Consider the following 17,663-nt stretch of genomic DNA (forward strand, 5'->3'; position numbering starts at 1 on the left):
AGGATGGGCGGGACTCGACCCCAGCGCAGGTGTCCCCTCCCTTTCCAGGAGACTGAGAGGTGGAGAACTGGCCAGGATCTGTCCTGTTTTGGTGGCGGAGGAGTTACTTCCCTGGAGGGGTCCACTGCGGCCATCAGGGAAATCCACAAGGGGTCCCATTTGAGTGATGGTCTGGCAATTGACCTCCTCAGTTACAGGGACTGGTGTCACGGGGGCTGGTGTGGCGGAATCTCAGTCAGGAACCGGGGGGACTGAAGCCGAAGGGATAGGAACCAGGGGGACTGGATCTGGAGTCTCTGTGGGCAGGGCAGGGAGGAGCAGAGCAGGAGCTGCTGTGGGCGGAGCTGGGACATCAGGTACAGACAGGTCAGGCACATCAAGTACGGGCAGGTCAGGAATCGTGGGGGAGTGGAGCATCGTCCGCTGGAACAGGAACCTCCGGGGGCGCAGATGGAACAAGCGGCGCAGGAACCTCTGAAGGCACAGCCGGAACCTTGGGCGGCAGCGGAGGTACAGGAACCTGGGGCGGCGGCGGAAGCGCAGAAACCTGGGGCGGCAGTGGAGCAGGGACCGCCGGTACAGGAACCTCAGTGGGTGCAGCGGGAACCTCAGGCGCTGCCAGGGTTGGCGCCTTAGGAGCAGGCGTTGCCCCTTTAAGGACCTCAGAGAGCCATCCAGGAACAGGTGGGGCAGGGACCGGCAAAGCAGGGGACTGCACCCCTGCTGTGGGCATCACCTGCTTTGGAGTCTTGGGGACCCGCGGTATGGCATCCCAAACGGACCTGGCCAGTCCCTGAAAAGGGGCAAGCTGCCGATCCAGGCAGTAAAACAGCAGGCGGCAGCTGTGAAACGGCGGTGTCGTTGTCATGCACCCCCATGGGCGAAGTAATGGTGTCATCCAGAGCGAACACCACCGGATTTAACATTTGGAAGGGCTCCTCTCGATGTACGGCGGGTGAAGAAGCGAAGACGGAGATGGTCCCTAAGAAAATTGTCGGTCTGTCTTCTGGCCTCTGATTTTTCTTCTTCTTCTTTTGCCGGCGAGCTGTTATTGGCGGGGGTAGGGGTTCTTCAGAGAGGACTGACGGTGAATACGGGCACAGCTCGCTGTTAAGCGGTATAAGCTGGGTCCTAACCTCGGTCACCCTCCTGAACAATTGCTGGAGCTTCTTGCGCACCTCTTCCACAAGATGCGCGTCAGTGTCTAGGGACATCCCCTCGAGGGTCCTCCCGGACTTCAGACTGTGTGAGCCAGTATAGTACCGCTTCTACTAGACCGAGGTAATGATAGATAGCGATCCTTAGTCAGGGGGGTACCTTTTTTGTGAGTCCTGTCATTCTGTCACACCACGTGCAGGGCCACCAAGCACCGAGTGGAGAATCAGGGTCAAGCAGACAGAAATCCAAAAGACAGGGTTTATTTCAGGCAGACAAGGCACAACACGGTGTAGACTTCAGTGACAGGACTGGGGAAACGTACTCGAACACGAACTGAAATACACAGGACTTAATGGGAAAAACAAGTAACAGCTGATAACAATCGGGATTGCACGTCAGGTTAATGAGGGTGTGTGGTACACAAGAGGACCGGACGAGCAGGTCATGACATTTTCCTAACATGCTGATGTTAACAAGAATAGCTTGTTAGATAGCTAGGAAGATTGTTCCAACCTCCAGAACCACACACATAGATAGATAGATAGATAGATAGATAGATAGATAGATAGATAGATAGATAGATAGATAGCAGGGCCACCTATTTATTGAATAGTTGTTTTGCTTGATTGATTGGCTAATTGATCGGTTGATTGGCAGATTGGACCACCTATTATGTTTCCTTATTAATATATTGATTGATTGATTGATTGATTGATTAGACTTCCTATTATATATTTATTGCTTCACTTCTTATTAAATAATTATTGATTGATTGGTTGATTAATTGGTTGATTTGATCTGATCCCAAGGGTAAATTTTGTAGAGGAAATTTCCACCTGAAGTGTGGCACAAAAGAACGAGAAAAAAAAAAACAAAAGGAGACCACTGATTACAAAGATTGGGTGCAGATTAGTCTTCCTTTGCAAAGCTTTTATATAAATTATAACTATATTTTCACTTAGTTGTTTCCATGACACTTTAGACAGTCACGCTTTTCTCTTACATGTGACTCCACAACCTTTCTTGGGCTGTGAAACTGGAGAAGTTGACACTATCCAATTAAAACTGAAAAGGCAGCCTTTTCTCTTTGTGATGCTGACCTTTCAGTGTAAGTTTCTGAGATCCTTATGAAAACGAAGCTGCTATCACCTTCTAACACACGGTGTGTCACTTGTAAATGTTATGGGATTGGAAAATTAAAACAGAGTTATTCAAATTCTTTCCTGAAGTGAAAAAGTCATCCAAGTTAATGTACATCACCTCACTCATGACAGATAAGTCATCGGTGGCATTTTTAAAGGTCGATTTCATAAACAATAGTTATTAATCAGGTAATAAAGAATCACAGGCATGTAAGAGTGTTTAAGCTCTCCAGATCCTGGAGAGTAATTAATTTACCTGCAGAGATACAAACTAAATTAAAATAAAATTGCACGCATTAGTGAATGCCACAGGGAAAATCACTACAAAGTTATATAAGCCTATACAAATAAAGTAAATCGTTTAACCTGAGGTGGCCAATCTTACCTTGCTTTTCCATCACCTGCTGGTATCACTCCACCAGCCTGCAGCACAGGACCCACCTGCCCAACACAGTGAAAGTCTGCTCTATGATCACCGGACTCCCGGTCAGAGCATTTTCATCCCTGAGTGAGCAGCAAACTGTGACAACAGCATGTAGGATTCTGCATCCCCTCCCATGCTCTGTTCCCAGAGTCTGAGTGGCTCCCCTCAGGACGACAGCTTCACTGTCCCGGCTGCAGGGTCGCAGAAGAGGAGAGTGACCTTTGTTCCCAGGGCCGTTCAACTCCTGGAACCTGTCAGTCATTCCGCACTTGTCATCCCCCCCCCATTGCCCACTAACAATCCCGCATAAGGCCAAGTGTGTATTTGGATAACCTTTAGTGCTACAACAGTGCTAACCACTGCGCCATCATGCCACCCCCCCTTAAGACCATTTTCTCTGAGTGATATGTACCAGATCAGTAAGAGTTCAGGTCATAAATATTTACAACTGCCTGTCAATATGGCAAATAAAATTGCATGTAAATGGTTGGGGTTGTTGCAGTAGCTTCTGTAGGATATTACATAGCGACAAAAGGATCTATATAACATTTAATTTCAACTCAAGGCAAATTAACTTCTACTGATTCAGCTCTTTCTGCAAATAGATCTCTATTACACCTGGGCTATTGTGCAAGACAACTACGTGGGGTTATTTAGGGCAGGGCTGTCCAACCCTGCTGCTGGAGATCTCCCACCCTGCATGGCTTAGGTGCAGCACTAATTTAACACACCTGATACAGATAATCAGGCCCTTCAGATATATCTCAGTATTAGTCAGCTTAGCTTCAACATAGCTGGCTCTAATAATGACATGCTACTGAAGGCTCTGATTATCTCATTACACACCTAAGCTCGGCAGGGTGCTCGACCTCCGGGAACAGGGTTGGGCAGCCCTGATTTAGGGCTTGCTCTGGTATGACACACCCACCGGAGAGGACAGGACCTGGGAACAGAGCAGCGACAGCTATCTGTACAGCAGCCTTCAGGGTTATGCACCATGTTCAAGGACCCAGCAATGATGTAGTCACTCTGCCAGCCATGGTATTTCGATGAGTAACCTTCCATGCGCAGACCTAAGCAAAGCACAACCTTAAATGTATGAAGTCCCACCGAGATTCCAACAACTCTGATCGCCGAGTTCAAAGTCTATGGTACTAACCATTACGCCATAGACGTTGCAAATAGCCGACAAAACACAAGATTAATTCCAAGCCCTTCCTAGCCGGTTTAAATATAATTTGATGTGTATGCGGTTGAACTTATATCACAGACTGTGATGAATGTTAAAGACTCAAGGCCAGTATTTATAGAAGATTTTGAACTGCTAATTAATTATCTTATTCATCATACACTACCTTCTGCACCTTCAAAAAATGGAATGAATTTAGCGTTATATAGTCAAGTGTGATTTGTTAATCCTGCGTTTGATAAATACGAACGAAAAACTGCCCTCCAATAAAATTTTATAATGACAGTTCATTTCATCTCAATCTGCAATACTGTGAAGGTATTGATGGGTTCAAAGGCAAGTCCTCGGAAAACGCTATAGCGATAGATCTTAAATGCATCAATTATTTTAAAACCGTTTTAAAATAAAACGTCCGTTTTCTAAGACTTCATCTACTTCCATTCGCTACACTTATGCAAAAATATATACTTCACTTCAAAAGAAGGTGAACAATTGATTCGTCTGTTTAGCAATAGCATTCCCATTCATTCCCTCCCTCGTCTTCGGTCATACTGCAACTATATATGCATATATATGGAATTTTAATTTTTAATTTCACCTGAATCATGAATTTCCTCAGAGCCATTAACTACTTTAGTCAAACGCGCCTAACCTCGTATTTGTTCTGACCGTTATCTGGAAGGGAAACTTATAGAAATTTATCAACATATAAAATACATTTTAATTTACTATAATCGGCAATATAAATAATCGTAATTATTAATATAATATCAAATGTACCTGGACTGTATGCCAAAAATGCGGATTCTTACTGCCATCTAGTGGTCATTAGTGTACATGTCTTTAAATTAACGACTCAAAAGCGCGATTACTTTTAAATATTACCCGCAATATTCTTTGCTTGACCCGATAATGCTGAATAAATACTCTTCATATATAAAATAATTAAACCGGATATAACTATGTGCAACGTTGTCAGTAGAATGTCAGAGAATTTATCTGCTGTTGTTTATGGCATAGGCCTATCAGTATTGCTTACTAGTATAAGTGAGTTTTTAGTAGCACTACTTACTATAAATGCCGTGCATTTCGCAAAGCCAGTCTATAAAATAACAATAAATTATTAATAGGCAAAAAAAGCGTTTTATTGGCAAATGTGTGATTATTTGCACAAAAATATCTAACAACAGTTACTGTAGAAGTTACCGTATAGTTGTAATACCCATTGGAAATGTAGTAGAAAGGACGTAAAATTTCTCTATTTATCCGAGAATAAACCTGCGGAAAAGATGACCCACGGTCCTGTGGGTGGCGCTGTTTCAGATGAAGCGCCAGAGTCAGTGTCGAAGACGGGAATTATTTCCCATGCATACACCGCATAACCGTAGGTTCAAAGTGAAGAATCCGACTGGCATTCTACTGAGCGTCTACCCCAGCCGTGTACCCTAGAATAAGCTGTAGGCCCAACGCGAGTCTGAATGGATGGATGGATGGATGGAATCGAAAAGGGAGCCAAATTTGATCTCCACTGAATGAAAGTGAACCTTATTTGGGAATAAACCAACAATCGATTGCATGTGGGTACAAACAATATTTACTGAGCAGTGGCTATAATATTAATCTTTTTTTTCTTAAATTTCTGGTTTCAGCATGGCTATGGCAAGGAAATGGACAGTAAATGTTACATGCAACTGAAAGCAGATCAGTCAATGGCGACATGATCTATGCGTGATGCTGTGAATTATGATCGAGTGGCTACACCATTATCGGTGAGAGGATGCTATATTGACGGGGGAAAACCCAGTCATGCTGTCAAAACCGAGAAAGCGGAATGACTGAGCTGAATTTGATGATAAGTAAAAATCCCTGTAGTTTCAACATTAAACGTACAGTCTCATGTACGCTTTGGGATGACCCTGAACCAAGAAATATGAATAGAATATTGAAATTGTCTTAATAAAACACTAAGAATAACTTATATTAAAATGAATGTTTTTGCGGCTTATAAAAATAAGGTTAGAGGTGTCCCTGAAATTAGAAAACAGTTTTAGGAAATGCAATCTAACAGAACCGCTCAATGTGTGCGGAGGAAGGATAATCCCATCGTCGATTTAATCGGTGCGGCTGAAACTGGCGAGTTTGATTTTCGCCACTGAAATTTCGGACATTAAAACGCCGGCATCCCTAAACTGAGCGGGTGTAGGTATACATCCAGAAGGCTCCGGTACGGGTGGCGGGGGCGTGGGGGGCGTTGTAGGTCGTTGGGACGCATGCGCTTGGACCGAAAGCAGTCGGTCTGGAAAGCCCACAGCAAACGGATGTAATCAAAGCAAAGATTTACCTCTTATCTAGCATACATGGTGAAATTGTAAGTACCGGCACGTAGGAATGTGTCTGCAGACTCTGTGATTGTATGAGGAATAATTGTAGACATACTCCAATGTGGCAATCAATGCAAGTTGATATAAATGACGATTTTGTTTCTAGTGACTGTCCTGCATAATTTAAACCACAGTCTGCCGAAACAGTCTTTTTCGATGATCTGATGAGTGACAAAAACCATGCATCTTGAAAATGCATTTGCGGCGATCGGAAGTGTCTGTTGCACAACATGGTTTGATGCGCTTTTGCGTTAGTATTCTCGATAATAATGAAATCACCAGGAGCATTTCGCTCTTGATTCCGCTGTCGATGTTCACGCCTGTTTTAGGGTTTAGATACGTCGCCTCTGAGTTTTGGTGGGCTGCTGGTTTTTTTGGGTACGGTCGCATTTGAGAGTAAAGCCTGCTACCGTTATCGCAGCTTCTGCCACTATACTTTGGATAGATGGGGGACGCCTGCTGTCACTGCTGGGCACAGTTTGCCTTTCCTATAAACTACACGTATTATATCATTAGGAAAAGGTGAATAAATGAGCATGCACGTGCTTGCGCAAAAAACAAACAAACAAAAAACATATGTCGCTGCTGTGTATTTGCTAAAACTCATTACAGCTCCTTCAGAACTCTGGGCATCTATTTGCAATATTAACCGCCTTTAAATGTTTTATCTTATACACGTAGACTAAAGTAAAAACAGGGAAAATATGTTATCACGTCTAATGGTTCGACTTTTATAAGTTGTTCCGCTGGTGATTTTATCAAGGTAAGATGCGGACTTTCCCCGTCGTAACGGCGTAAATTGGTGTTTTGTAGAATGAACGCATTTTATAACGTCTCAAATAAACGCATACGTGTAACTATTATTCTGAATTGTGTAATTAAGATTAAGGCAGAATTATATTTATTAATAATTTATTATTATTTATCCGTTCTATATTGATAGGTCAGGTAGCTTTCGAATATGTCCACCTGTAACATGCCTTATAGATTCTTATAACTCGTTTAAAATATTATAGATTGTTTTTTATTAGTTTTGACGTATCTGTAAAGAAAGCGCTCTTTTTGGTTGTGCGGCTCCCCTCACGTTGATCAGCATTCTAAACCGTTCGCGTACAGGCGCTGCCGAGCTGCTGCACGCCCCTGCGGCCGGAAGGTGGCGTATTCGCGTCCCAGGAGAGGAATACAATACCATGCTTAACACTAATCGATGTAGTTCATCTTAAATATGCATGTCTTGTTCGTGCTAAGGACGTTTTCAGTGCTATCTGTTTAAATTTGTGTAATTTACTAACAAAATGTCGACGCCCAGATGATATATTGTATTAAATTTTACTGTAATGGAAATTTTTAGTGTAACTGTGCAATAAAATATTAGCAGTACTTAGCAGTAGTGACCCTTTACTTGATCTGCGGTTAGAAAGTTGCTGGATAGATATATGTAGGCCTGTCTAATTAGCTGTAAATTATGAATTAAGGAATCCTTGGATCATGTGGCCAGTGCTGAGCAGTGCTGGCCGATGTACTTATTTACAAACTGTCAGGCCGCATGTATGAGACAGGCAGCAAATATAAAGAAACTGCACCCATAATCTAATCCAGTACAGATGATGACGCGTCTGTTCCTCTGTCCACTGGGGGTGCCCTTTGGCGCTGTCTTGGGGATGTCCCGCAGGGCAGCGTTTTACACCGTATTTTGAAAGGTATACAGACGCTCCTCTACTCACGAAAGAGATACGTTCCGAACGGCCGTTCGTGACTTGAAATGTTCGTAAGTTGTTATTCAGCATCATTTAAGGGTATACTCAAATCTGCATGCATAAATAAGTATGATATAATGTCAATACATGTTGTCTTATCATAAAACACATTAATAATGATACATAAAACAAACATAATCTCAAGAAAGCACGTTTTACCGTTACGCAAGTACAATGAACTAGGATGCTGGGAGTACGCACGCTACTGTTCTGGTAGCCCAATAAACCCAATTTGGACTTACAGTCCTCTTCGTTCGTATGCCCGAAAGTTTGTAAGTTGAAAGTAAGTCTGTACCTATATCGAAAATTTTCCTGCATCATTAACCTACAGCTCTAATTATCTATCCATCCATCTTCCAACCGCTTATCCAAGACATGATCATGGGGACAATTTAATAAATTATATGGCATTTCTGTTTGTTACGTAAATACCCATAATCAAAACACATAATTTGTCGTTAGGATACGCAGTCTGTAACACTACATGAATTCTAAAAAAAAGCGTTTTAGTCTTGATACAAAACATATAGAGCTGCTCGTTTACATGCTGAAATTTAAGTGTATGAAGTTAAAAGTTCATTACGGCAAAATGATTTTTATGCCCGTCTACTCCAGCCTATTTGGGGTCTGCTTTGTTAGTTTGTTATATGTTGGTCTTCATCCAACTATATCTAGTGATACATAAAACAGACAGGCATCTATAAATCGCCTTTACTGTCTGGTTCTGCATGTGTGTGCCCTTTGATGGACTGGAATCCTGCCCACAGTGTTTATATCTACCTTGTGCCCTGTCCTGCCTGGGACAGACTCCAGGCTCACGTGACAGTCATAAACCATTATGGAAGATGGATGGACGTTCAGATTTGTAGATATTCAGCTGCTGACATTCGCGCTACATTTTATGTATGTAATAGGTAGGGGGCGCTGCTGGTGTTTGCCAACATTACATGAGGGGTGGAGATACCGGTTAACGGGGGCATACAGTAAAATTCAGTTTGAATTAACATGGAAAGGGATCATTTATACAGATTGGAACCGTGGTGTAGATGTCTTCTGCTATGAACAGTAACTCAAAGTAACCTCTGTTGCGGATAAATGTATCTGCCAATTATTATCTTTAATTTCGCAATTTGCTAATTATTAGAAGTTAGTGAACATTACCATACCGTATAGTTATGAGGCTGCTTGCAAAGACTATATTTGGAGGGTTTTTTTTCAGGGCGTATAAGGCGCGTATGGCTGATGCAAACTGCGCGTGAATGTGGCGCTCGCATTATTGCAAACCGTTCCCCTGCTCCTTGTTTATCTGATGAGCTCCCAGCTGCTCGAACACGTGGCTAATTAATCTCTCCGGGCAGTCACGTGACCGCTATTCTCTTTGTTTTGTTGTATCCATTCCCCAGGAATGTCGCCTTGGGAATTACCATATGGTTAATGTGAAACAGGATATACAGGGTATCAATTTGGTAGAAATCACTTTTTTCCCAGAAGGAGGAAAGTATGACTCGTAAACAATTTGTTGTGTTGCATGTCATATTTAATAAATTGTGGCAGAAAAGTACATCCACAAAACCTTTCAGTCACGGGGAGTCCCGATTGTTTTCGCAGGTTTGAGTCGTTCTTAGACTCTGTTATGCGTCATTGCTGTTATTCATCTTTATTTGGTTGTTTTTACCATTACTTGGCGGATGCTTTTTCAAGAAGTGACACATTTTTTATAAAGCAGGGTCAGACGGTCCCTGGAGCAATTCAGGTTTAGGGCCGTGCTGAAGGGCCCAATAGTGACATCACTGTGCTGACCCTGGGATTTGAACCAGCAACCTTCCGATCACAGGAACAGAAGCCTATAACACTGCTGGGAGATGTATAGCTGATGATGTATAGCTTAAAGCTCTTCATTTACACAATGTATAAATCTGGTAGATTTTAGCAGAGAAAAAAAATCAGAATACATGGCATGTAAGGTTTTTTTCCATTTTAATCTCAACATTAACATTTTGAGTATCTGCTAATTGTGGTACAAATGCAATATATATTTATCAACTACTAAGCTTTAAATGAGGTATTTGTCTCAGTACACTTAAAATACATGGCAAACTATCTACATTTAGTGTTGTAGCAGCATTGTGCGAGTATGCTAACAGGGGAACGTAATGGTCATGTTGCTGAAAGTGAAGCTATGCCACTACGCCACAGGAATGAATCCCCGACCAACATCATTCACACAAACCTGCTTCTTTGTTATATTCAGGTACAATTTTCACAGAAATGAACAGAAATATGTAGAGTATTTCTTAAAGCGCAAATTGTGCACTGTTTCCAAATTAAATGCAATAAAGAAATCAGCCGTAAAAATATCACTGTATTTCACGATATTTTCTCAAAAAGTCCACATGCGTCTCTAGCACAAAATATACAATGGAGCGCAGAAAAAACCTTTAAGTGGTCATTAAGCAAACTTTAAAAAAAAGTCTGAAGTCTGCATACGTTTTATCGTGGCCAGAGATACATCTGAATTCTCATTGGTGCCATATCTACATGTAATGGTGGTTTGGGGAATATGCTGTATGTATGTTTTGGAATATATTTAAATGTGTTTTTTTATGTTTTAAATATGTAAGAACATCTGTCTTTCTAATTATTGCCATATAATGTGCTACATTGCACATTGTGTTATATAATTACATTTGCATTGCATTTACATGTATTTATTTGGCAGACACTTTTGCCGAAAGCCCCGTACAAGCGAGGCACAAACAGTACAGTATGAGATTCAAAGCTGCATAACAGGTGACCTCACTGTCACCTCACGCCTCCTCAAGGCAGGGCTTAAAAATTCTGCCTCCTATATGAGGCTGCTTATCCTCCGGACGTTTGCGATGTTTTCCTGCATAGCGTGTGAACGTGTGTCCTGCGATGGACTGGCGTTCCCTCCAGGGTGTGCCCCCCCCCCCCCCCCCCCTTGAATCCCGTGCTTCATCGAATCGCATCGTTATCGCTTTTGCCTCCCTATTGGATGAGCATCTGAAGATGAGTGTGTGAAGTGACCCAGATTGCGTGACGTATCTGCACAGCCTCTCATCTTGGGGGTGGGCTGCTTTTAGCGATGCTTCTACAGAGATTGAATGTCTCTCCTCTATGGTTTCTGGGTCTTCAAACAGTCCAATGGGACGCTGGTCACCTGACTTGGATCCTGTGCTCACTTCAGTCCGCTTCGTGGGGGCTTCCAAGATCGTGTGCACCTTTAGTGTAGTGTGGGCACATGCAAACAGTAACAATCAATCTCCGTCCAAGACACTAGTACCAGTCAGAGTGGCTCAGGTTTATTTATTGGCTCTGATATTATATTTGCGTTTCTCAGGGGACTTCTTTGATTGGGCCTCTGGCCTACTGTAGTGGTGTTCAATTCCCAAGACAGATGATGACTAATCACCTGAGGTTAATTATTTCATGGAGGGCAAGACCGGAATACGCTTGCAGCCGAAATGTTTTCATGCTACGTGACTAGTAACATGTCTGACTTCTCGCCATTAAATACATAAATATTCCTGAGTTTCTCAGCAGACTAAGTCCCTGTACCTTTGATCAGAAGATCACCAGCCCAAGCCCTGGCCTCAGCAGAATAGTCACATGTTTGTGGGCTCTTGAGTGAGGCCCTTAACCACCGGTTCCAGCCTCCCCCCCCCCCCCACCCCCACCCACACTCTTACCTCCAAGACCTTTCGACTTGACATATGTCTCATGGAGAGCAAAGAGAATCATACCTGTACTCATACTTGTACAACAGCAAATAAGATTAAATGAAGATTTAATTAAAAAAAGAAAGACAGTTTTGTACACATACTACTTGGCATAATCTCTTACGTTTACCCCAATAAATAAAACAACTTTATATAATATATTCTTAGCACTGATAGCATCAAGTCTTAGAATTACATATAAAGGCAACACTTTACTTCATTGGGCACAAATAATACAGAATTTCACTATCACTGATGTATTAATCACCCACAAACTACGTCTTAGTTACATACTGGTCTCACATTGTTTCATCACTTACTATATTTCTTACTATTTATGTTAATTCTGTAAACCTTTGTGAACTATTGAAGGAATTACAGAAGGGACAAGTAATGAATAACACATGTGAGATACTGATCTCATGTTTGTTCATGAATGAATCGTGACACATCTTTTATATCAAGCTGTGACCGCCTATTCTAACGATTACATAGACTTAGCAGACACCTTCATTCAAATCAAAGTATGCGGCTGAGAAAAAAGTAGAGTCGGACAGTCCTGGAAGCAACTGAGGGTTAAGGGCCGTGCTCAAGGGCCCAATAGTGACATCACTCAGCTGACCTTGGGATTTGAACCAGCAACCTGCAGAACAACATGCTAGGTTACTCTGAGTGATTAAAAATGAGACAGACAGACAGATAGATCGAGCAGTATCTTTCAGTTGGATTTTCTGCCATTCTGTATCTCATCCTTCCCAGTACTCTGTCGCCCCCTGCAGGCCGATGGGATCGGAGCGGAAGGAGACGGAGCATCGGCAGCCAGAGGCAGAGGAGGCGGCATGGTCGCGACCCGCCGCGAGAGAGCGCGCCCCCAACGCCTGCTGCTTCTGCTGGTGCTGCTGCTGCAGCTGCTCCTGGTGAGAGTGCGTGGAGGCCTCTTGCTCCACCCCCTGGCCGTCCCCGTGAGGTGGGGGCCAGCAGAATGAGGGGTGCACAGCTACAGGCTGGAGGAATGAGCTGCATAATTCTCTCCCTCTGGGTGGGTGGTGCAGCAACAGATGGATGCATCCTCATTAAAGCCTGTTAACACTTCATTGTGGCGAGGCGGGGGCTCAGAATGAAATCCCACCCGGGGTCGTAATCTCATTACACTCAAGCGGACTCCCCAGCTGCTGCAAAGCTGGCTGGATTAATTACCCAGGCTGGTGAGTGGGGGGGGCTTCACTTGCAGCCTCCGCCCTTGCAGGAATAGGTGTTTGCAGGTTCTGGAGGAAAAGCACCTGCGCTCCCAGTCTAAATATCACTGCACATGGGGAGGGATGTTTGCATGATCAAACATTGCACTAAATAGGGGGTAAGACATGGAGCTATGGACCATGAATAAATGTATACATCTGTTACCATGGCAACACTGCATTAACAAGGCTGGTGAAAAGGCGGTTCAAATCCTTTAATGTGTAGATCAGTGGCATACCATATGGGGGACTTGAACCAGTAAACGTCAGCCTATGTGTCTGTGACCATGAGTGCTCTGGTGCCCCCTACTGGCTGTGCGTTGTATTTTTGGTGTAATACATGCACTGTGGGAGTGCTTCCAGGAGGGGCTGTTGCGGGGGAAATGGCCTACCAAACACACAGCGTTCTCCATCCAATCAACCGTCTGTTGCCTTGCAGTCTCACTGTGCGGAATGGAGATGGTGGAGAGGGAGAGCCCAGCAACATCAAGATAGAGGGGGCAGGAAACTGCGAAGACAGGTCAGTTTGACAACGCCTCCTGTGTCCAACCCCAGTAGCACAGCTCTACTACAGCTTTCTGCGGCAGAATAAGTTTCATTTGTGAAAAACTTGAATGAAGCTGGTTTTCAAACCACTGTCAAGTTGGGGACTTAAAATACTGAGAATACCTCATAGAGATCCCACTTACAATGTTTTTTCTCTCAGATTCTGCTTCACTGCATGTCCACTCAGTAGGTTAGGGATCTCTGCCCATATCCGGATGGTTGTGGGTTCGAATCCCATGGGCGATATCTCACTGTTACCGCTAATATGATATCCCGTGTTGGCCGGACTGTGTGCACCGTGTCCAAGGTGTCCTGCTGCCTGTCCCCCCACCTACTCCCCAGCACTGATCTCACCGTGGAGGAGGTGTGTTCCTGGGGGCAGTCCTTTGACCGGATGATGAGCTGCCCCACTGGGAGGGAGGCCTTCCGCAGCTTCCTCAGGACGGAGTTCAGTGAGGAGAACATGCTCTTCTGGCTGGCCTGTGAGGACCTCAAGAAGGAGACTAGGGAGGGTGCCATCAAGGAGAAAGTCCGGACCATATATGAAGACTACATCTCTATTCTTTCACCCAAAGAGGTCAGTGGGATGCATTTTATCGAAGCCTGGTTATATTTGTGCTGCTCCAAACTTCCTGTACAAATTTGAAAAAAAATGTTGCGCTGAAACAAGGTCCCTTTGTACGCTTTTCCCTTCTAAATCTAGTGTCTGTACTACTCCTTACTTTTTAAAAGTATGAATAAACTTAAGGGAGGGAAGTGAAACTGGCACTGTCACCATCAGCGTTTTGTCGGCCTGTTTCTATGACGCCTAAGTTGGGATATTTAATGCTGAATATAAATAACACTTCAGTTTCAATTAGAAATGTACAGGTGCTCCCTGTGTTACGATGATCTGTGTTCGGATATTTGAAGTTTACAACGGGCGAATGTATCTCACTTTCAGTACATTACTCTAAAAAATACACAAGACATTCAACACTTTATTAAAGAAATGGGCAAAACCAATAACAGACAGCCTAGCTGTGGGCTAATGTAAGTATGTTTGAGGTATGCTAGGTTAGGTTGCATTTTTACCTTATGATATTTTCACCTTACGAGAGGTTTATCTGCACGTAACCCCTTTGTAACCCGAGGAGCGTCTGTACGTACACCCAGCATGTACACTGTCTTCACTACCATGAAAAAATGACTGCTACCAAGCAGACCAATCACATTTCCCGCGGTGTGCCTTGCTGTCAGGTGTAGTTACTTTCCTGCGGAGCTGCACATCAGGCTACGGTGTAGGGTCCACGCCTACGATTTACTTACAGTGTGGAGTCGACGCAGGAGTATAAATCAGACTATGCACTCATAGTCTCTGGTTCAAGTCAATGTCTGTTCTGTAATTTGGAAAATGATGTGCAGCTCAGTGGTTTAGGTATCTGTAATCGGAAGGTTGCTAGTTTGAATCTCATACTTGGCAGAATAACCCCACATCTGCTAAGGCCAGTGAGCAAGTACCAACACTTCTGTATGTTATTTCTTTATTTATTTAGCAGAGGGTTTCATGTAAAGTGACAAACACCTTTTTGAGACAGGGTTAAGGACCTTGCTCAGGGGCCCAACAGTGACATGTGAATTCCTCCTCTCCCCGGAACGTAGGTCAGCCTGGACTCCCGGGTCCGAGAAGTGATCAACCGGAACATGCTGGAGCCCTCGTCCTGCACATTCGACGACGCCCAGTTTCAGATCTACACCCTGATGCAACGGGACTCGTACCCACGCTACATGGCCTCACCGGCCTACGCTGACCTCCTTCAGAGGCTTGTGGAGAAGGAGCCCAAATCGTAGGCCCCGCCTTCTCTCACTGGCTGTTCTCCCTAACTCTCTCGGAGTAGAATGACAGAAAGGGCCCATGTGTCCATGCAGGGAAATTTTCCCGCCAAAACATTGGCTTGAGTTGAAAGGGTGATTCCCGACCTGGATATTCCTGCACCATGACCACAGGCTGCGTTGCATCCCAAGTACGAGCTGTTTTGGATTTACACGGAAAGATGATCCGGACAAAAACAAACCTCTTTTTTAATCTGTTTTTGTTCCACGTTACGTAATTTTTTGTTATGGATCGAAGTGAGAAAGGGGTTCTTATAATTGTGAAAAGTGAACTTGTAGGTTGTGTCTTCGGTGCTTTTGTTCTTACGGTGTTTAGAAAAGGGAATTTTGACATGGTCTTTAATGTCTGTGAGCCGAATGGGAAGAATCAGTCCAACAAGGCAACGCTCTCGGAAGATACCGGAATGTGGCCCGAAAGGCATATTTATAAGATATCAGATCTTTCTTGTGTGACTTGCATTTCTCCTTGACTCCATGATAGATGTGACAACACCACCCAGAATGAAGTGATTTCCATTTTTTCCAAATATTTATATTTTTAAAAGAATAGTGGACTTTGAATGCCCATTTATATTACATTTGACTATGAACCATTCCACTTATTGTCCGTTCAGTTCAGGGATCAAGCATAATAATAATAATAATAATAATAATAATAATAAAGAAATATTATATTGTATTTTATTATAGTAAAATCCCGTTATAACGGACTTCAAGGGACCTGGCAAAACAGTCTATTATATCCAAAGTCCGTTATATCCAGAGTTGCTGTATGGCCAGAACACAACTACAGGACGCCATTTACTCACGCCACACCCCAGCAGACACACGTGTGGTACATATTATTATATTGTACATGTAGTAATCCATCTTTACCTGAGCAGATGCGTGACTATTAATAATCCTGACTACGTATCTGCGCTGGATATCACCGTTATACCCGAATAAAACTACAGCTAAAAAGCAGCTCTGAGGACCAAATTGTTTGTCCGTTATTTGAAGTTTCCTCTATAATGGGATTTTACTGTATATTATATTATATCCATCCATCCATCCATTTTCCAAACTGCTTATCCTATTGGGTCGCGGGGGGTCCGGAGCCCATCCCGGAATCAATGGGCACGAGGCAGGGAACAACCCAGGATGGGGGGCCAGCCCATCGCAGGGCACACTCACACACCATTCACTCACACATGCACACCTACGGGCAATTCAGCAACTCCAATTAGCCTCAGCATGTTTTTGGACCGTGGGGGGAAACCGGAGTACCCGGAGGAAACCCCACGACGACACGGGGAGAACATGCAAACTCCGCACACATGTGACCCAGGCGGAGACTCGAACCCGGGTCCCAGAGGTGTGAGGCGACAGTGCTAACCACTGCACCACCATGCCGCCCCCTATTATATTATATGATAATTGCATATATTCCTTCATGATTCAGAGCAAATTCGTCCTATCTCGAAGCGTTGTTTCTGGGCGCAGTTGACACTTAAATGAATGTGTTTGTATCAATGAAAAGAGAAAGGCCATATATTTTAGTTACCCTTTACCTAGCTATGAATTACTCTGCTGGGCGGCCCTTTCCTTTATTCTGACTTTTTTCCCCACGGAGAGCTACACCGGGCACGTGCCTTTTTATTCGCTATGAACCGTCTGCATCTACACGGCCTTTGAATGTGTTTTTTTTTCTTGCAACAAGAAAACCGAGGTGGTCCTCCGGTGCTTACATTCTTCTTAACATGTGCAATCGGAAATATAGGGGGAAGAGAGTTTCATTGTTATTGATATAAATGTATTTAAAATCAAAATGAATTTATCATTTGTATTGAAGCTGTATGTGTTTATAATATTTAATTTATATTTTACATAGAACTGAAATACTGTAGACAATTCTGTTCTTAAAGTATAATAAAGCACAACAATTTTATCCAGTTTTATTTCTTACCAATTGTCTTGCAAGCCGCATCGAGTGTTTGATGATAAATTAAATGACGATTCTAATACGCAAATAAAACTGACAATTAGCGTAAAGTTAAATATCCCACGTTAAAATTGCATTTCCAAGCAGGCACCCGAGGCGCGCTTCTTTCGGGGTCCGCTCCAATTTGTGCAACGGATCACTAGGGATTACCTTTAAGGAGCACATCACGCCAACCGTGGATCGCAAACATATGTCTAATTTAAATGAAAAAAAAGAGTTAAACAACCCGCAATAT

The 17,663-nt window shown here is 43.4% G+C and overlaps 1 protein-coding gene and 1 long non-coding RNA gene across 3 annotated transcripts; one reads left to right on the forward strand and one right to left on the reverse strand.

Annotated features, from left to right (window-relative positions):
* Window positions 1-2,685: 2,685 nt before the first annotated feature.
* LOC125739693 (uncharacterized) lies at window positions 2,686-4,750 on the reverse strand. Its single transcript, XR_007397241.1, has 3 exons — window positions 4,694-4,750; window positions 3,653-3,797; window positions 2,686-2,741 (listed from the first exon to the last, which is right to left on the reverse strand). It is a non-coding gene; the product is annotated as an uncharacterized LOC125739693 (long non-coding RNA).
* A 1,419-nt stretch (window positions 4,751-6,169) lies between these two features.
* LOC125740229 (regulator of G-protein signaling 20-like) lies at window positions 6,170-17,319 on the forward strand. Of its 2 annotated transcripts, none has more exons than XM_049011123.1 (5): window positions 6,170-6,281; window positions 12,571-12,708; window positions 13,466-13,546; window positions 13,915-14,149; window positions 15,214-17,319. In XM_049011123.1, exons 1-5 carry the CDS (start codon window positions 6,271-6,273, stop codon window positions 15,400-15,402), a joined length of 654 nt encoding a protein of 217 aa, XP_048867080.1. In that variant the 5' UTR covers window positions 6,170-6,270; the 3' UTR covers window positions 15,403-17,319. The 2 variants fall into 2 exon arrangements, with proteins under 2 accessions (XP_048867080.1, XP_048867081.1); XM_049011124.1 differs by having other exon boundaries at window positions 6,218-6,281; window positions 12,551-12,708.
* Window positions 17,320-17,663: the final 344 nt, after the last annotated feature.

This window comes from Brienomyrus brachyistius, chromosome 4, assembly GCF_023856365.1.
Source record: "Brienomyrus brachyistius isolate T26 chromosome 4, BBRACH_0.4, whole genome shotgun sequence".
Classification (NCBI taxonomy): domain Eukaryota; kingdom Metazoa; phylum Chordata; class Actinopteri; order Osteoglossiformes; family Mormyridae; genus Brienomyrus; species Brienomyrus brachyistius.